Source organism: Palaemon carinicauda, chromosome 44 (genome assembly GCF_036898095.1).
Source record: "Palaemon carinicauda isolate YSFRI2023 chromosome 44, ASM3689809v2, whole genome shotgun sequence".
NCBI classification, from domain to species: domain Eukaryota; kingdom Metazoa; phylum Arthropoda; class Malacostraca; order Decapoda; family Palaemonidae; genus Palaemon; species Palaemon carinicauda.
Window position 1 is genome coordinate 11,922,327 of NC_090768.1, and position 22,500 is coordinate 11,944,826.

Sequence of the window (22,500 nt, forward strand, 5' to 3'; positions counted from 1 at the left end):
ACGTCTGACATGCTAAAACAGCTCTTGAATGTCAAAGGGCAATACGCGTGCCTGGCATCTAAGTAAGGCGCTGTAAGCTTCGTTCTGAATGAATGGTTTCTATTTAGGCGCTGCCACAGGCAATGATTCAATACGTCACTGCTGTGATTGTTTTCTCTTTTTCAGTGCAGTCAATGTGCCGTGTGATTTATGGCAGTCAGTGCTCTCTCTCTCTCTCTCTCTCTCTCCTCTCTCTCTCTCTCTCCATTTATAAGTAGCTTCAGAAACTTGCATCTAAAACATGGACCGTTTGCTGAAACTCCACTTTCCTATGTCGTACTGTTTTTGTCAGTCTACCCCTATTAAAGTCCATTATTTGAATGATGTGTTTTGGAAGACTGGTTGTTTTCGCCATTTTCCTTTATTTTTCTGTTAATTTACTCTCAATAAACCCATGCGTTTTATCTGTTAAGAAACCTGTTAACTAAATCAAATTTGGGCACGTACTGACTTGTCACTAACATGAATAAATCTAAGATAAATACTGCCATATAAATAAACTTTAATCAACTGAAATTATTTTTTTTACATAGCCTTAATCAAATGGAGTATTGCGTTGTCAGAGGTATTGTTTACGTATTTTATTACTCTGATTTTGTTCGATTAAAAATGAATGACAGTGCATTCTTTTTATTGAAACAAATGACAGATGGTGATTCTTGGTGTGTGGAATAAATTATCGGTGACATCCTTTTCCTTCGAAATTTCTGGACTAGTTTTTCCATCACTTCTCAAACATTTTATCACAGCGTACTTTCGATATCAGTCACAGACGTGACCTGATGCATTTTTAAAACGAGTCTCTCTATCTGTCATTCACTTTCTATCTACGTTGCAGATTGTTGCTTTTGTGTTTCATCTTTGTACGTTTTGGACAGCAGGGAACATTAAGAGTTCCGTCATGCAATATGTCATTTTGTGAGTAATCTGAAAGGGTAAAGAGCGATACTCCTGATATAAGCTTACCATTCAGTAAGACCTCGAGAATCAAATAGAAACGATGTTTACAGACAGCTACATGGAACAATGACCAAAATCCGTCGCTTTACTGCATAAATAAGTCGAAGGAAGGTCCCCAGATCTCATTGATTGTGCAATGCGCGTCTGTATAATGGGGGTACTAGGGTACCAACCCGTTAGCGTTATGAATGGGCACGGGCAGTGCAAGAAAGAAAAAAGAGAAGGAAAACTGGACTGGTTAGACCACCGTTAGCTCTCATGACTCGAGAAAATTTGCTAAAAGAATTAGAGAAGAAAAGACAGCAATAATTTCCAAGCAGTTTTACCACTTACAGGGGTATATTTCTGACATTTGCATTATATACTTTTTGTGATATATATATAACTTCAATTTCTTATTTCTTCATTTTTGTTCTCCTGCTCGCATTGGCGTCATGGAGTGACTGTTTGAAAGTTGTTGGTCATTGATAGTGACCCAAAGAAGTTTGCCAGTATTGGAATTACTACAAAAAAGTATATATATATATATAATATATATATATAAATATACTATATATATATATATATATATAAATATATATATATATATATATATATATTTCCACAAGTAGTCGTCCGCTGCATATAAAGAAACATAATTCCTACATACCTCCGAGCGTGATAAGATTAGGAAATGATTATTGAGTAGGACAATGCTTTCCTTAATGTTTTAACATATCATTTGGTGTAGGGCTTTAAAAAACATTTTTAAAACAATTTTCAACAAACATACTGTCAGTTAGACTACAGACTAGACAGACAGTCTATCATCATCTTAGTGGTGGTTGTTCAATGACTAATTGAACACCCCCTACTCTCGTCTCCCCCTAGTCCCCCCCCCCACCCCCCACCCCCCCCCCCCCGCCCCCCCCGCGCTAGTTTTGAGGTCCAGTGGCTCCCCGCCGTCACTTTCAGTTCTAGTTCTTCGTTTTCTTTCCTTACATTGACGTTTCTCAGTCAAGTTTTAGCTTATGCGCCTAGAATAGTGTACGCAAGCCGTCAAAAATGACGAGTAACTATGTATATAGATATGCACACACACAACCCAGCTCTGGACTACTCACTTTCCTCCATACCCGAGGGACGAGGAGAGCTGAGCTTAACCGAAAGATATATATATATATATATATATATATATTTATATGTATGTATATATATATGTATATATATATATTATATACAGTATATATATAGATATACATGTATGTATATATATATATATATATATATATTTATATGTATGTATGTATATATATATGTATATATATATTATATATATACAGGTATATATATAGATATACATGTATGTGTATATATATGTATATATATGTGTGTGTGTGTAACCAGACATTTGCTCTTTATTATAGAGGAGATGATAATTAGATTCAAGTCATTAGATAATTTCTTGGACAGATTTAGACTAACTTAGATGTACCGCAGGAAAAAAAAAGTGAAGCGAAAGACGAGGTTCAAGACTCAGTAAGATTCTCTATCAGGAAAAATTAGAATGTTTCCAGCAGCAGATATATTATTATAGGTATTCTCCTTTAAATTTTTTTTCTTTATTTTTGAAGACATGTATGGGAGAATGTTGTTTGGGGGTTGGACGAGGTAGAGCGTAGAAGGTGGATTAACGGATGGTGCAAAAAAGATAAAAAAGAAATTCTCACGATCTTTGTCTGAAGTAAGAGCGAAACTTTCTTGGTCTTTTGTCTTAATTTGTGTAATCGGTCAGTTAATACTTCCATTATTAGCTTCTTGGAAAGGCAAAAATGGAAATCTAAATGCTTGTGTAGCTTAGCAAAAGGTATTTGATCGAAGCAGACGGGAAAGAAGACAGATGTGTAGACAGTTATGGGAATAGACAGATGCTTCAACACCCATATCCCCAACATCGTCTTTTACTCTCCCTTCTCTTCCGCCTCCAAAAGTGTAAATTTCCTTAATGTAGAGGTTTTTTTTTAGATGGTTCTTTATTTCTCACAATTTTCCCTATCAAGTTAATCATGTGAAGATAAAATCCTTAACGCCATCAACGCTGTTTCATTCAATTTGAAATGTTTGTCCTATTTACTAAGCTTGAGGGTACACTCGGGCACGCTATTCTATCTAATCTCTCTCTTCTTGTTTTTGTAAAGGTTTTATAGTTTTATATAGGAAATATTTATTTTAAGGTTGCTATTCTTAAAATATACTATTTTTCCTTTTTTCATTTCCTCACGGAGCTATTTTATAGCATCCTGCTTTTCCGATAATAATTGCGTTAGCGGAATACGTTGAAATGAACCCATGGGGCTGACCGTATCGTAGTTAAACTTTCAGTGTTGGTAATAATTTCATATATTGCTTAAAACTTTAACGCTGACCAACAATTTTCCACTTAACGTTAAAAAGGCGTAATGCCATGAAGTGACTGGCTACGCTTTCTCGAACCTTTATATAGAATATGTTGCAAAGCGTAATGAGAGGTTACTATTTATGGAAACAACAACTTACCTTTATAAGATTTGTTCGAATTATCTAAAGGGTGCTGGAAGAACTTTTTTTTTGTCACAGTTTTAACTGTGAATTATTTTAAGGGAATTACTTTAAAAACTTGACTAATTATATTCATGTACAGACGAAAATCATGTCTGTTTTGACGTTGTTACTTTTTTTAGAATGATTTATTGTTAATTTGTTCTCTTCATTTATTTATTTCCCTTATTTCCTTTCCTCACTGGGTTATTTTTCCCCTGTTGGAGCCCCTGGGTTTATAGCATCTTGCTTTTCCAACTAGGGTTGTAGCTTGGGATAATAATAATAATAATAATAAATGATAATAATCGGTCCACTGTAAGAGTGGAGTTGATAATCCCTGTTTTGTATTTCGTTAACGAGATCTGGGGCAAATAAAAAGAACGTCGAGTTAGTATTTGATCTCCATCACTCATTTTCAGTCCGAGACTGCATACGTGCTTCATTCTAGTTTGTAAACACCCACAAAAATAATGTGGATTAACGGGACTACAGCGACGATGACGTCGATGCCAAAGTCGGGGGACCAATGGTCGAGACAAGTTTACCGAAAGTGAAAGTCGCCCAGCACCAACTCAGCCACCAGGACGCTGGACCCAACCTATGACCCTTTACTCTCAGACTTTTTTTTTTTTCTTCCAATTCAGACTAATAAGAACAACTTTTTTTCCCCAAGTCTGTTTCGTATTAGTTAGAAATTGTGGGCCTTAACAGCCCTCTTACAATGCGAAATCATTAAATAATGTTAATCCGTTATGCCGAAATCTTTATGACTATGATGAATTGCTAAAGCACAGTATAATTTATCAATATGATTTCATATGGGTTACGTTCATTTTTATTAATAGATCATATTTTTGAAAGGTAATCCTGTGGATTTACCAAAATACACGTAGTAATGAGTTCTAATACTTATTAACATCGTAAGACAAAGAATGCATAACTTCGCACGATTTTATGGCGACGATCATCGAATCTCGCGATTAACCTGATTTATTCCACTACCCTGGGAACGACCAGTTTGGAAAACCTAATTCATAACAATCAAAGTGAATAACGGTCGTTCTACTGAGCGTGAAGGTCGTGCGACATGCCTGCCAGACGTGCTTTGCTTTTGCCTGCTTGCAGTTCTCGTGTCTTGGGCTTTGCAATGCATTGCATCCTTAACGTGGATTGTGAAGTGTGCCTTAGGAAAATCCCAGTACATTAGTTTACTTTAATTCTATTCGTAAAAGATTATGAAATTAATACTCGTATATTATTATTATTATTATTATTATTATTATTATTATTATATTATTATTATTATTACTAGCCAAGCTTTAACCCTAGTTGGAAAAGCAAGATGCTATAAGCCCAAGGGCTCCAATAGGGAAAAATAGCCCAGTGAGGAGAGGAAATAAGGAAATAAATAAATGATGAGAATAAATTAACAATAAATCATTCTAAAAACAGTAACAACGTCAAAACAGATATGTCCTATATAAACTAATTAACGTCAGAAACAGATATGTCATATATAAACTATAAAAAGACTCATGTCAGCCTGGTCAACATAAAAACATTTGCTCCACTTTGAACTTTTGAAGTTCTACTGATTCAACTACCCGATTAGGAAGATCATTCCACAACTTGGTAACAGCTAGAATTAAACTTCTAGAATACTGTGTAGTGTTGAGTCTCATGATGGAGAAGGCATGCGCACTCACACTATAAATATCTATAATTAAGTTGTGACAAAACTATGGAATCCTTTCTTGTTAGGAATATAAATGTAAAAATATGTGTATTATTTGTAAATTACACAGCATATGTTAGAAACTCTCGTCCCATCACCTGTGGACTTTAGTCGCTAAAACTCGCATATGATGGAAGAAAGCTCCAAAGTCTGCTGTGTAATTTATAAAAAATATATACTCGTCTTATATCATTGTGAAACCTTATTAACATTTATTAACATATATACATAATATATATATATATATATATATACACACATATACATGGATATGTGTATATATGTATGTATATATATATACACATATATATATAAATATATATGTATATATATATAAATATATATATATATATATATACATATATTTATATATATATATATATATATATTGTGTGTGTGTGTGTGTGTTTGCATTACATTTTTCTGTATAGCTTTTAATAACGAAAAAATAATGGATTTATAAATATTATCGTGATAGATATGCAGCTTTGATACTTGATTTCCCAACGTTTCTCGATGGAAAGAAAAAGGCAGAAAGGATTTCTTTTCTCTGATTAATTTTCACAATCTACTTTTTATGTGTACCCACATTTTTACATTTTTATGTGCCTGCCTTAATGATATTAAATGACAAAAGCACAATATCGCACAGAAAGTAGCCTTAGAAATTGTTAAAATGTTTAAACAAAAGGAAGAACTTCTTGCTATATTGTGATTCCCTTCAATGTGGAGAGTAGCTTCACATGTGCAATTTGATTCTGGTTTCTTCCAATTATTATTATTATTATTATTATTATTATTATTATTATTGTTGTTGTTATTATTATCAGCAATCATCATTAATATTATTATAATTATTATTATTATTATCATCATCAGCATTATTATTATTATTATTATTATTATTATTATTATTATTATATAAATCACTTATAATAGCGTGAATCAAAATTCTAAAAAAATCCCAATACCAGTTTTATCAAACAAAAATTAAAAGGTAAATGCAGAGAGAGAGAGAGAGAGAGAGAGAGAGAGAGAGAGAGAGCTTTCGATAACCGGCTTGATTCTCCTTTTCTATATCAGATTAAAAAGGAGAATAGAGCAGGTTCCCGAAGCTCTCTTTTGGTTTTACCTTTATGATAGATTTTTTTACTGATAATAAAGATGTTTTAACAAAAGAAGAATTGGAAACTGTATAAGAGTAGTCATGAACTTTGCACGTCAGAGTAACATTTCTTATGTGGCTGAACCAGATTAAGCGAGATGGGGTCACGGCTAAACACCAACAAGGAGTGAATGAACTTCGTGTTGCGTAACTTTCCAAGCTCAATTTCTGACTTGCTATCATACAGACTCTTTTAGTGGGGTAGACTGAATATGGGAAAAAATGTGTGAGGTGAAAGAACCTATTATGTTGGAGAGAGAGAGAGAGAGAGAGAGAGAGAGAGAGAGAATGTGTGTTACAAGGTGTTTTGGATATCTCAAAGACTTTTTATTCTATCAGTTGAGACTCCATTTGTTCTTGGATAGAGCGAATTAGCTTGAACGTTGAGAGAGAGAGAGAGAGAGAGAGAGAGAGAGAGAGTATGTGTGTTACAAGGTGTTTGATACCTCAAAGACTTTTTATTCTATCAGTTGAGACTCCATCTGTTCTTGGATAAAGCGAATTAGCTTAAACGTTGAGAGAGAGAGAGAGAGAGAGAGAGAGAGAGAGAGAGAGCGTGCGTGTGTGTGTTACAAGGAGTTTGGATATCTCAAAGACTTTTTATTCTATCAGTGGAGACTCCCATTTGCTGTTGGATAGAGCGAATTAGCTTAAACGTTGAGAGAGAGAGAGAGAGAGAGAGGAGAGAGCGCGAGCGTGTGTGTGTGTTACTAGGAGTTTGGATATCTCAAAGACTTTTATTCTATCAGTGGAGACTCCATTTGCTCTTGGATAAAGCGAATTAACTTGAACTTTAAGAGAGAGAGAGAGAGAGAGAGAGAGAGAGAGAGAGAGAGTGCAGTGTGTTACAAGGGAATTTGGATGTCTCAAAGACTTTTTTTTTATAGCAGTGAGACTCCATTTGCTCTTAGAGCGAATTAGCTGAAACGTTAAGAGAGAGAGAGAGAGAGAGAGAGAGAGAGAGAGAGAGCGCAATAATGGCTTTATAATCACTTGATCTTACCGACTTTGATTTGTGTATAATTTTTAATATTGACGATTTCTTCCTTATTCTCATTCTTCCTTACCGCCATTATGTATAATGCACAAAGAATCGGAAAAAATAACAGACGAAGAACAAACAAGAATAAGTGACATATTGGACAGCAGATTAAGATGCACATCTCCCTCCTGCCGGAAACGTGAACATTATCATACATTCAACGAACTTGTTTTCTTAGTGAAAGTTTGTCCTGCCAAGATGTTGTAGATATTGTTTATTCAGGATGGCCGTACGCGCTCGTCTGGGCTATCGTGTCTGTGTGGTTGAATGGAAATCCAGTACCTGTGTTATTCAATAAATCCTATTACATAGGTATTATTCATGTTGATAAAGATCTTATTTCTGTGTTCCCCTCTCGAAAGGATTAAGCGTTTTTGTAGAGGGGAGGTATGGGATAGCGTGAATGGTATCGACCATATTCAGTTTCATAGAGTTCGCCTGGCCTTTCTCTTTTCTACCAAGAGATTTCAATCAAAGTTAGATAACAATCTCATCAGTCCCTTTACAAGTGGGATTGATCTATTTGGTTTTGTCTTGTACATTTCTATTCATTGAAGATTTAAGCAGCCTTTTGTACTGCTGATGAATCTTTAATCTCAATTGGAGAGAGAGAGAGAGGAGAGAGAGAGAGAGAGAGAGAGAGAGAGAGAGAGAGAGGAGAGAGAGAGAGAGAGAGAGAGGGTGTTGTTGTTGGACATAAGTGCGAGAGAACTAGAGAAAGCGTTGATAGACATCTCGTGTTCTTTTTGTTGTTAAAGTATTACTGTGAGTGAGACAGAGCTCCTTATGGTTAAATGATCGGGAAAATATACCACAATAAGATACACCTGTGGTATGAGTGCTTTAGTGGAAATGCGATCTTTATAGTATACTTGTTTTCCTTTTTAAAAATATTATACTATAAAGATACATGAATGTCATGCCATTTAATCAAACATCTATTAGTGCTAGAAACCACGGATAATATTCCTTTATAAATTGTAGCAGAATCGTGACCCATTACTGTGCAATGGCATTAGTAGCTTTGGCATACACAAGCTACAAAGAGATCATTGCATTACAAGTAGTCCATGCTACAACCCTAATCAAATGTTGAGCCTGGGGTGCTCAATCGAGTCTTTGGCTTTGCCACAACGCCCACGGGTGGGTGTGGAGCAGCATGTATGGCCAGGGGGTTCCCCATAGCACCGGCTATTGCCTAAATAGGAAGAGACAGCTTCCGTCTTCCTCTATATGGTCGTTGCATCGCCTTTCCTTTCTCTTTCATGTTATGTACATCCAAATGGCAGCTTTCAAAGAGGAGTCTTCTTCTATATGAAATATCAGTCCATCAAGTTTTTGCAGCTCCTTCTCCGGTGGCATAGAAGGATACAATTACTCCTTTCCTTTTCACTTTCAAATCACTGGTTCCTCAAATCCTGGTTCCAGATGTATTTTATTTGTTTTCACTCTAAAGTCTTATTTACATTATATAGCATTTCACCCATTCACTTGCTATCTTTGACTCACCTGGTTATTCACTTTATTTTTATGGTAGGCCTCTACAATTTGTGGAACTTAATGATTTGATTTTTTTTTTTTTGGGGGGGGGGGTTGCTGCAAAATGTTTAGCTATCACTTCAGAAAGGTTCGTCAATGACTGGACATTGCATTCTCGTAATTCTTCAGCTCTTGCTTGACTACATTCTCTTTGTTCTCAATTACAGGCGAAAAATCACAGTAAAATGCATGCATGGAAAGACTCAACCAATAGTGACAAACACAAATGCCTGCATGTTTAAGCAAACCTTTATTTTCCATGTTTATTTGTAGCTTTTGAACACCTTTGGTCGTTAAGAATTGGGGCCGTAATTTCAAATTCTTGAAGTAAAGTTATAATTGTATTCGCATTTAAGTGCATGTTTGCACTAAACTACAATCGTTAATAGAAGCTTGCATAACTATGCGATTGATAACTTCTCGTACTTCATCTCTACTATTCATTTCAATTGTGATATAAACCCGAGCAAACAACATTATCTTCTCTCATCTATACCTTTCACTAGATGTAATAAGAAGCTGTGGCGTGTAAGTTACAACCTCTCTCTCTCTCTCTCTCTCTCTCTCTCTCTCTCCTCTCTCTCCTCTCTCTCTCTCATCTCTCTCTCTCTCTCTCTCTCTCATACCATTTTCTTTTATTGACTTTTCACTGCATTATGTGGGTTTTCGTTTAAATTGTACGCCAATTATGCTGCAAATAATTATTTTATAATTATATGATTTAAATTGCATCCTGTTCATTATTCACCATGGTGAGCTGTCATTCCGATGGGAATACTTCTAACTAGTCATCTGCCCAAAATAGAGTTTACTATTTGACACCTACTGGAGGGTCCAAGGTGAACAGGAAGTCCACCCCTTTAGGGTCTCTTAACACATTGGATAGGCAAACCAGCCTCGCAACGAAATTTGCACGTGGAACATGAAAAAGGGAATGTTTAGGTTTGTAGAATATAAAAATGTATATATATTTTAATATATATGCTTGCCTGCTCATATTTTTTGTGTGTCTTTGTTATATGGTATATGTATGTATCAATAAATTAATAAACTGTTCAACTCCTAAATGTGCTGGAGTTATCGAATACTCGATTGGTCAAGTCGATGACTTATCAATTTTGTTCACCGTTACTGAGTGTGGCATTAATAAAAGAATCTATTTGCATTTATAGATTATTGCAATCAGTAAAGTTTTGATGGATATTTGTCAGATCAAAGATTTATGTAACCTACAACCTACAGTTTATTATATATATATATATATATATATATATATATATATATATATATATGTGTGTGTGTGTGTGTGTGTGTGTGTGTATATATATATATATATATATATATATATATATATATATAATATATATATATAATATATATATATACAGTATATTTACAAAATTCAGCTATAGATTGAACGTTTGAATTAGATTTGATGTTACTTTCGCGAAACAGGTTTCAATAGCTTACTTGTACTGATTTCTCAAGATAACTTAAATGAATCTATCACCAGACAGACAGCGGTTTTATTATAAATGCGCAGTCAAGCAAAAGAGGCAACCAGTCAAGCAATACCTTAAAGCAGTTTTTGGACAAACAAAATGAAAGGACGAATTCAGCCTTCACTGTAACCTGTTGTTAGATGACTGGGAGTGTCACTGGCCATGTAATTCGCCAACGCCAAATCACCTAGCCAAGGGTATCTTGGGTCCATGGCTTGTGCAAAACGTGATGTCCACGGGGTTGGGGTGAAATTATAATTTCCATGTTAGTTCTAACCCTTTGATAGTCCTTCAGCCTTGACGGATTGTCTAGTGACGTCAACATATTGCCTGCATTTATCAAGGTACTTATGAGTATCACTATAGTCCATTTCTTTTAGCGATGCATATTTGCACCGACTCGCAGCGGTGCCCTTTTAGCTCGGAAAAGATTCCGGATCGCTGATTGGTTGGACAAGATAATTCTAACCAATCAGCGATCAGGAAACTTTTTCCAAGCTAAAAGGGCACCGCCGCGAGTCGGTGCAAATATGCATCGCTAAAAGAAATGGACTATAGTTGGTCATATTGTGCCTAATTATAATCCACTTCCTGGAATATATAAGGAAATTGGGATTGTATTAATTGAATTCTGTTCACTATTCATGAATATGGAATAAACTGTAATTATGAAGAAATTATTTCAAAGGATATTTTTTCCTGTCGCTATTTATTTTATGGTTAGTAACAGACAAACAAATTTAAAAAATGTCTACCTTTCATCTGGTTTCCGTTGTTAACCAAAAAATCGTGAACAGCCATTTAAGGTGCAGAATATATTTCCGTCTCTATGAAATCATGAAATACCCATCACATGCAGAAGAACATAAATGATATACTGTTAAAATTTTGCATTAAAAGAGAAAATGTTTGGCAACATTTATTCCAGGATTTGTACCGTTTTAAAAACGGGTATATTGACGTAAAGGAGTGATATTACGGTCAACAAACCGTGAAAGATAATAACAAAGTAAGGTAAAATTACGGTCGCCTGTATTTTACTGAAATACGGTTAAGAACAGTAGATTTTCACGGATAATTCCCGATTAAAGTTACGGTTTTTTTCTAACAGTGTACAGTGAAACCAGTTGGTTATTAATCTTTTTTTATGAATTAAATGAGTAAAGATTATTATTTCAATTTCCCTCATCTTCACAGACACAGCGGGCACTCCTCGCAGACGTTCCAGATTTAGGCCTAGGTTAAGGGAAGGCAACCAAGCAACGGCGGAATCCGTCCAGACGAAAACAGTAACCAACGCCGTTGGGAACAGAAGAGTGGGCACGTCGGCAGCCGCCTCCAACACCGTCGGCAGGAGAAGAGGCACTACAGCTAACGGGGACAGAGTCAGGGTAAATACAAAGCTTTATCTTTAAAACTTCCTGTGGTTTTACACACACACACACACACACACCACACATATATATATATATATATATATATATATATATATATATATATATATATATATATATACATATATATATATATATATATATATATATATATATACATATATATATATATATATATATATATATATGTGTGTGTGTGTGTGTGTGTGTGTGTGTGTATGTGTGTGTGTGTGTGTTTGTCGAGGTTTAATATTGAGTCATTAGTGACTCGGAAATAAACTTGATCATATGTACGTGTTGAAACATCATAATTTTGATTACATTAAGTTTGCAAAATGTCATGTTTGTTTTAATTCACCGGAGCATAAGGAGGATTGTAATATTAACTCAGATATATGAATAATATTTGTGATATACAGTGTTTATGCAATCGAAAGCGGCCCTAAAATAACTGGGTACTTCGCAATCCCAAGCTCATTTAATCTGTTGAAAAACTTCCCCTAATAAATAAGCTATAAGAGAGATTACTGAAACTATAAGAGATTACTCAAGTACCATATGTGGATGAGATCATTATGAGGGGTAGATAGAGATGGTTTGGGCATGCTCTTCGCACTCCCCAAGAGAGATTAGTTCACCAAACGTTTAACTGGGCTCCACAAGGCACTAGAACAATTGGAAGACCCAGGCCTACATGACTTAGGACTGTAAAGCGCGAAGTAGGAGATGATGAATGGAAAAGTATTGAATTAAAAGCTCAAGACAGAGACGACTGGCGAAATCTAACCGAGGCCCTTTGCCTCTATAGGCGTAGGAGGAGATGATTATGATGATGAATGAAAAAAACATTACTTCCTGATTGTTTGTGTACATAATTTTTCTTCTTTTTTTTCGTTTGTTATTACAGGTGAGGCCGCGCATCAGACCAGCAGCCGGGGTCTAGCCAATCCAATGGCGGAAGCTCAAACTCGGTCTCTGTTAAAAATGGTGGGGACCCCGATTACAAGGTTAGTTAATTTGTTCATTTTTGTACGATTCAAACGAATACAGTAATTCTAAATTTGACTCTTCGTTATTTATGACAGTAATAGAAAATTCCAGAGATAAACATGTGTCCCTTATATGTAGTTTAATATATGTATCTGATCTTTGCATATGCACATTGTGGCATCATTCGAGTTTATAAATATATGTGAACTGGTGTTTTTTTTTTCGCTAATAAAATTGTTTACAAAATCATGTGAATTCTGATGATTTCACTTGGTTTCGGTAAAGCAAGCGGTGCTGATGTACTCTAAAGTAACAATAGTATCAGGTTAAAAGGAAGAAGAAAACCATCTTTTTCATTAAATTATGTATATTACGTAACTTCCGTCGATTCTATGGATTTCTTTTGTTAGATTTGCTCTAATAGTTAATTTTTATGTCATTCAGTAATTTACTTATTACTTGTTCATATTTTCATAGAGTATTCTCTTTTCAAAAATGTCATGCTTAGTTTTTCTGAGAACTTATATTGTCATTCTAGGTAGCAACTATGTTATCACTTTTGAATGCAGTTTTTTTTTCTGTTAGTGGAATTACATATTGAACGTACACATAAATCTAAAAGAAGATATATAATGAAACATACGTTATCTCTATCCTGTTTTTTTTTTTTTTTTTTTTTTTTTTTTTTTTTTTTTTTTTTTTTTTTACATCCGACCTTTAGAAAGGGTTTAGCCCCTTTATGATATTATCTAAAGCAAAGTTCCATTTGACTTCGGTTATAGATCATTGTACGCTTCTGATTTATAATTGATAATTTACTTTTATTCGAACTGCCGAACTGCAATAGCTGTAGATTGAAGTGCACTTTAAAAAAACTGAAAGAAAACGAAGCTAAAAATCCAGACACTAAATAGTTATTCTTTCTTTTGGCGCTTCCCATATTCAAAAGACGAGATTTCAAACCAGGCTAACTTGCTTTTATTGCGCTTTTTATATTTATTCTTAATACTTTCAAACAGGTGGTATGTTACTACACCAACTGGTCCCAATACCGGCCGAAGATCGGCAAGTTCCTCCCGGAACACATCGATCCCTTCCTCTGCACTCACATCATCTACTCCTTCGGGTGGATGAAGAAGGGTCGACTGTCCTCCTTAGAGGCCAACGATGAAAGCAAGGATGGCAAGACAGGATTCTACGAACAGATCAACGGCTTGAAGGCTCAGAATCCTAAGCTCAAGGTCTTGCTCGCACTCGGTGAGTACATCTCTGACTTTGGTTTGGTCCGTCGTTTCTTTGAAAATCTCTCTCTCTCTCTCTCTCTCTCTCTCTCTCTCTCTCTCTCTCTCTCTCTCTCTCTCTCTCTCAACTAATGCGTATTTATTAAGCTAAATTTTGTAATTTCCTTAGCCTTTTCCAACTATTGTATGAATATATTTCCTATTATGTTTTTAGACGCTGGATACAAGCAGCAGGGTCAGTGGGTCAGTGGAAACGTTCTTTTAAACCACTCCTACCTTGGAGGAAATTTAACTTGAGGGCGTATTCAGGGGAGCTTTAACTGTAACCAGTTCTCAGGAGAAATTAATATCTTTACCGTTATCTTATTTTCTCTTGTCAACTTGCATTATTTTTATAATTGTTCTGCATGTCTGTATATTTGTATAAACAATTAGAGAAAGAAAATATAGGATTATTTTCCAGCGTTTTAATTAGTTCCCCGCGTCAGCTCTCTCTGAAGTTAAACTATAACGATATCCCGAAGGGTTATCGTCCACTTTAGATACCACCAATATTTTCTTAGATCAGAAATATATCTTGGGGGAAAAATATATCTTGGGAAAACATCCTACGCCAATTGTATCAAAACAAACACACGCTACAGAAGATCTATGATGAGTCCACTAATTGCCTCAAACTCCTCCGTACTTATTAAACCTGACCTTCAGCTTTCCATAGAATGACATTGTCGAACGCACAAAATTTCCCTAGCCACTAAATGTGCTGCTGAGAACAAAGTCGTTACTTTCTGCTAATGGTAAGGCCACACTGTCACTGCCAGTCAATGGTAACTCTCCTGTGATTAGGAAGAGCACATTCAAGTAACATTATAATTACTTATACCACAACCTACCATCCATTACTTTGTTTTGGCTGTCAGTTTGAAGTTAATATTCAGGTTTAAATTAAAAGTTGCAACAGTTTCCGTTTTTGTCGTAATTCCAATGTTGTTGTTTTCGTAACTGTTGACTCCACTTGCATGCGTCCAATTCTCCATAACATTTTGGTAAACTTTTATCAAGACTTTACATCTATTTAAAAAATCAAATTATTTGTTTTTTCACATGGATTCTTTCTCATAATTCGTTTTTCGTGTTAAGTAGTTGATAAAAGTTGAGTATCAGTTTATATTTTGCATTAAAAATGTACATGCGAACTTAATACATGTACTACTACTTCTTCTTCTTCTTCTTCTTCTTCTTCTTTTTCTTCTTCTTCTTCTTCTTCTCCTCTCTCTCTCTCTCTCTCTCTCTCTCTCTCTCTCTCAATCCATATCTGACCACTACTTCGTTCTGCATGAGAGGATTTAGAACAACTGTTTACCTGAGGGCGGTAGGTTATCACCACCTCAGTTCTTAAATTTTCACTTGCCTTCTTTGCTACCGAATCATTAGGGATAGGAGATTTGGTAGTACTGTATATAAAAGTACCCTATAAGTATGTTTTATGTAAGAGACACCTAAACTATAACAATTTGCTTTGGTAAGCTTCTAATTACTAATTTTCTTAGTAAATAGTAATCGTTTATGTTGCTATAAAATTTCAAAGTCATAAAATAATATAAGCAGTCTCATGATCATGAAACATGTGTTTAAGATTTCCAAACCAATTAAAAAACGTATTAAGATATTCCTTAACGGTAAAAAATTTGCATTTTTCTCAAAGATGTTTGAAAGCCAATTGAGAAGCAAAGGGTGTATTCTTATAAGGTCTTCCGGTAATTATGTAGACATCTTTAAAGGAACTGCGTCTTTGGAGAGGCCTGACCCGACAAAGAACACAACAATTTTAAGGTCTATCCGGGAAAAATCCATTTTTGCTTATATCCTCTGCCATGAGTAAATGTGGTCATTAACAAGCACGAGGAATACGAAATGCCATTTTACTAAGCAAGTAATATTCGTTTCGTGATGAGGTGTGTTGTTTGTTTGTTTCCCTTATTCAACATATTTCTCACCGGTGATATCTGTGTGAATGGAATTGAATTTTTCTATAAAATTTTTATATTAAAACACTTTTTGCTCTCTCTCTCTCTCTCTCTCTCTCTCTCTCTCTCTCTCTCTCTCAATGTATTAAGCTGTAGTAAACAAATTGAAAAACAACAGCAACTGCGACATTCCTATCTCGTCAGCGGTCGATCAGGGCCCTTTCGAAACGCCCAAGAAATAGTGGCCCCCCTAACGGCTACCCGATTGTTTACAAGTTACACCTGGTATAGAAAACGGTGCCCGAAGGAAACTGTGAGAGGTTGCTGGACCTTAAGTGGCACACCATCTTGCCTCAAGTGTCAAGGGCGACCTTCAAACTTTCCATCAACTGTGCCACTACTGCTGCTCTTTCTATACACACCTAGCTCTCTCTCTCTCTCTCTCTCTCTCTCTCTCTCTCTCTCTCGTGTTCTTTTATTATTATGACCTCACCTGTTAGAATTTGTATGTATGTGTTTAATCAAAAATCACCTGTTCCATTTTCTTAGGTAATAGGAGAAAAACAAAATCGAAATCTTCAGTCGCTCTTCCTATAACCTTTTATTACATCAGATACTATAGAAGTGGATAAGTAAATCCCTGCTGAAATAGCAATGAATAAATAGTATACGTATAAATTCCTTCATCATATGATCTAGTCTTCATCTATGTAGGCTATACGTAAACAGAGACGGGCACTTGCTCACACACACACACACACACACCTTATTATCAGTCATAAAGGATTATTGCCGAGCCTTGATGTTTCTCTAAATTAGATTCATGCTGAAGTACTGAGTTTATTTTATATTCATAATTTTTACAGATTTAAGAAATTGATTATCGATTAAGATTATGTTCAAGGGAAGTATCAATTAGATAGGATTCCGTCAATGACTTAATAACTGTATACACAAAAGCAGAAATAATACGGCAATTGAATGACGAAATCTAAGCAGAAGTGATAAATTTTCAATTGACCATTTCCGTGATATTCATATAATCGCAGAGTATTTTCACCGAGGCTGAACATTGAATTTCTTTCGACGGTTCCCCAAAATTTGCTCCTTTCACTTTGCTTCTTCGTTTAACCATGAGAGCGAGAAATTTAATTTTTTGATTGTGTATTTGCAAGTGCAAGATTTGATAGCTCCTTCACACTGTTCTACACGTTCTTCATTCCATGTTTAATGCTTAACACATTTGTCCTGGAGATAAATTTTCCATAGCATTTCTTGATTTTGCATTCTTTTAGGAAAATATTTTGGGAAATTTCATCGATTAATTTTTATATAAACTGTAAAGTTACATATTCCAAAACTATGAGAACTAACAATTAAAACCGAAAGATAAACGAAAGGAGTAAGACAGAAGGAAATTTCTCGAATAACCTATGTAACTTGCAAATGAATTGTGGTTGGAATGGAATACCAATTTGGACTGGAGATGGAACAGACCAAACACCAAGAAAAGAAAATTACATCAAAGACAAGTGTGTAGGCAGAAATAATAATAAAATTATTATTATTATTATTATTATTATTATTATTATTATTATTATTATTATTATTATTATTATTATTATTAGCTAAGCTACAACCCTAGTTGGAAAAGCAAGATGCTATAAGCCCAAGGGCTCCAAAAGGGAAAAATAGCCAAGTGAGGAAAGGAAATGAGGAAATAGGTAAATGACATGAAAGGTAATGAAAAATTGAAATAAAATATTTTAAAAACATTAACAACAATAAAACAAATATTTGATATATAAAATATATAAGAACTTGTGTAAGTCTGTTCAACATAAAAACATTTGCTGCGAGTTTGAACTTTTGAAGTAATGAAAGGGTTCTAACTTGAACCTGAGAAATTACATTAACAGAGGCTGTCGTCTGTCACAAGCATCGATCTGTCTGTCACGTTCCCTTTCGCTGGGGACGTGACTGCAACGCCCCGTCGCTATTTCAGCATGGCTGGTCTCAGATGAGGTAATTTCTCGAAAGGAGAAGAGGTCGAAATTACCGGTGTAAAATACTTCATTGAATTCATTCGAGATATTCCACTCTCGAATTATCATTGGCGTAAGATTGCAGAGTTGTTATTCGTGTAAGTTTTCTTAAGGGCTGATTTAGAGGGTAATGAGATGGTTCCTTCCAAGAATGCAAGATTTATCAGTTATAACATGAATCTTATATTTCTTACTCGTAGTTACACATGGAAGGAAATTTGTTTTTTATATTGTGTATGCTGCCTAAGTGCATTAATTCGTATTATTATTATCATTATTATTATTATTATTATTATTATTATTATTATTATTATTATTATTATTGTTATCATTATTATTATTATTATTACTTGCTAAGCTACAACCCTAGTAGGAAAAGCAGGATGCTATAAGCCCAGGGGCTCCAACAGGGAAAATAGGTCAGTGAGGAAAGGAAACAAGGAAAAATAAAATATTTTAAGATGAGCAACAATATTAAAATAAATATCACTTTATAAACTATAAAAACTTTAACAAAACAAGTGGAAGGTAAATAAGATATAAGATAGAACAGTGTGCCCGAGTGTACCCTCAAGCAAGAGAACTCTAACTGAAGACAGTGGAAGACCATGATACAGAGGCTAAGACACGACCCAAGATTAGAGAACAATGGTTTGATTTTGGAGTGTCCTTCTCCTAGAAGATCTGCTTACCACAGCTAAAGAGTCTCTTTTACCCTTACAAAGAGGAAAGAGGCCACTGAACAGTTACAGTGCAGTAAGAAGAATTGTCAGGTGTATGAGGACAGAGGAGAATATGTAACGAATAGGCCAGACTATTCGGTGTGTGAATATGTAGGCGAAGGGAAAATGAACCATAACCAGAGAGAAGGATCCAATGTAGTACTGTCTGGCCAGTCAAAAGACCCCATAACTCTCTAGTGGTAGTATCTCAATGGGTGGCTGGTTCCCTAGCCAGCCTACTAGCAAAAGTTTTTGTTTATTGAATATTCGGGATTGGCATTATATCTACTACTCGTTGAGAATCATCAGCATCCACCTCTATATTTTCACTAGCACATGATCTTACAAGGTGTGGGGCAGTTGAATAGTGGAGCGCATTAGTCTCCTGCTCATACATTATCGGCCACTGCCTTGCTTTTTAAGGTCCTAACGTGAGTGGATAAAGGATTTGGGAGCTTATCATATGATTGTATATGTTTTATCTCTACGCTTTGACCTGTCCCTCTCCCCTGCTGCTCAATTGCGAACTTCAAACCTTTGAACTTTTAAATTCCAGCTTTGCATTGTACATTGTGCAATTTAACCTTACATGGGATTAGCTGTTGAGATGAGGAACTAAAATCGCTCCACGATTTTTTTTTTCTATCCAAAACATACCTCCTAGGTTCTTTACCTCTTGTCCTCGATATATCTAAAAAAGAAAAAAAAATGTTGATAAATACAATTTTTTTTTGCTAAGTTAATAGACAGTTGTAAGCAAGTGTATTACTAATGAATTGGATACACTATCTTGATTGTAATGTTAATATCGTGCGTTAATTTTTTTTCCACGAAAGGATAATCATAAGAAAAAATTATGGTTTAATAAAGACAGCATTTATCTTATATGTAAGCAAATTAATAAAGTTTATCATCGCTATGGATGAGTGATGATTCTTCATTCATTGTTTTTGACAAGTATCAGATTTTCATCAATTTATTTTCATATATATATATATATATATATATATATATATATATATACTTTATATGTTTATATATATATATATCTATATATATTTATATATATTTATATATATACTGTATATGTTTATATTTTTATATACTGTATATGTTTATATAACTATATATATTTATATATATATATATATATATATATATATATATATATATATATTTATATATATATATTTATATATATTTATGTATATATGTGTATATATAATATATATATTATATATATATATATATTTATATATATTTATGTATATATGTGTATATATAATATATATATATATATATATATATATATATATATAATATATATATTGACAAGAAGTAATATTTAACGAAAAAAAAACATGTAACTTTAATATCTTAAGAAAATGTGTTTATTGTAAATATGTTTATGTCACAACCGTGACTATATTATAAGATATAAGCAAAGGCTCTGACTCACGCAGTTTTTATTCACTTCGTGCTAGTATTAATTGTCAATAGCTAGAAATCTCTACAGCAGCTACGATGCCAATTTGATATCTAATCTCTTAAACACTAACTGTTTTATCTGACAATTTCTTTCATAAATCCATTTTCATAGTGACGATGTAAAGTATTTACTTGTATTTCCAGACACCTCACTTCTGTTTTTATAATTCATGACAAGGTTAGGGTAGTTTTAACCAACGATTTATATTGCTTCAGTATTTTTCACTCGACTTGTCTACTGTAATTCTGTAAGCATGTTCAATTTTACGAATATATTTTCTTAATTGTTATAGAAAAAAATCCTTTTTTTATGTAAGTAACGTATCCTCTTACCCAAATGCTGTTCTTTACTTAAAATTGGGGTTTTCCACAAATTCCACAACTTGAGAAGCCGCCCATAAACTATCTGCAGTTTTAATTAGTATGCAAAATGCATTTATCGTCAGCGTCATGTATCATTAGATCAGGCTTATCTGAGAGGTTACCCTCTGAAGTAATAGAAATGTACAGAGGTAAAAAATAACTATATAAATAAAAATTAAGATTTGCCCATGCTGGCTAAATACGCTTAAGAAATTATTCTTAACCATATATATATATATATATATATATATATATATATATATATATATATATATATATATATATATATATATATATACATATATAAATATATAAATAATATATATATATATATATAATATATATATATATATATATATATATATATATATATATATATATATAAACATATACAATGTTTACGAAGATTTTATAAAGCTTAGTTCCATTTATGACCATTTGTAGAAATTGATGTATAAGCCCTTTTTATATGTATTGAATATCCATTTCAAAATTCTCTCTCTCTCTCTCTCTCTCTCTCTCTCTCTCTCTCTCTCTCTCTCTCTCTCTCTCTCTCTCTCTCTCTCTCTCTCTCTCTCTCTCGTTAGTATTTTGATTAACTATTTGATAGATATTCTTAAAATCACTAGGACGACGCTAAGGAAATGCTAATTTAATGTCATATTTTAGGCTTGTGCTTTAACTGCATCTCGGTTTTCTTAGGTATGATATAATACTATAGATACTCATTTGTCTTGAACTACTACTACTACTACTACTACTACTACTACTACTACTACAATTATTATTATGTTTATTGTTGTGGTTGTTGTTGATGCTGATGATATTTTTATTGTTGCCATAATTACCGGAATTTCTCTTTATCGACCCCTAACGTCATCCTTTGCTCCGCAGGTGGTTGGTCCTTCGGTACCAAGAGATTCAAGGACATGTCCGCCACCAGGTACACCCGTCAGACCTTCATCTTCAGCGCCATTCCCTTCCTCAGGAAACACAAGTTCGACGGCCTCGATCTCGATTGGGAATATCCTACCAGTCAAGATAAGGAAAACTTCGTCCATTTGCTTAAAGGTAAGAAAGCATTTTTATAGTTAATAACTATTTCCACTTAAACGTTTTTAATTATTTACCTTCAGGTTTTTATTTAAAACATTTCCCAGCCAGATCTTTATCTCGTGAGAAACTTGACCAAATAAAATTTTGCGTCCAAAGTTCATGACCGTTCAAATTTTGAGTAGCAGTTCACCTGAACATTTTTGACACGTAGATTATTTCCAAAATATTTTTGGGAATAGAATTTTCTGTAGCCGAAATATTGTAACCTTTTGGAATTTTCTTGGGATTAGTTTCCCAAAAGGCGAAGCCGCCAAACAAAAGATACCATCTCAGTAAATGGTCTACTCGAAGTTTGAAGTTTTTACAACTCTAAATTGTACTGTATATATATTATCAATACGTGGGTTATTAGTTTCGTTTATCATTAAGCGTCAACTATTTAGAAGTTCCAAAATAAATCTTCTAATGTAAAGTAACTTTCGTTTTTGTATTTTTTTCTGATTGTTTAATTACTAATTTTTCTCTTAACTACAACTAAGAACGCTTTTCAAAAAGACTTTCGACCATCCTGCACATAACTGAAAGTTTGATTTTCGTATTTTTGCATCAGCTTTTTTTCCATTAATTTGTTATTGAAAACGACAGTTAGATGCTCATTCAATAATCATTTGGCGATGACACGCCAATTTGTGG

General features: G+C 34.1%; 1 protein-coding gene across 1 annotated transcript in view; it reads left to right on the forward strand.

The window, feature by feature from the left end:
- The window catches only part of LOC137634517 (probable chitinase 10), a 176,720-nt gene that overhangs the window by 138,485 nt on the left and 15,735 nt on the right, over positions 1–22,500 (forward strand). Inside the window, 5 exon segments of the mRNA XM_068366962.1 lie at positions 11,739–11,932; positions 12,843–12,872; positions 12,874–12,942; positions 13,945–14,182; positions 21,646–21,822. Coding sequence (XP_068223063.1) covers positions 11,739–11,932; positions 12,843–12,872; positions 12,874–12,942; positions 13,945–14,182; positions 21,646–21,822 — 708 coding nt within the window.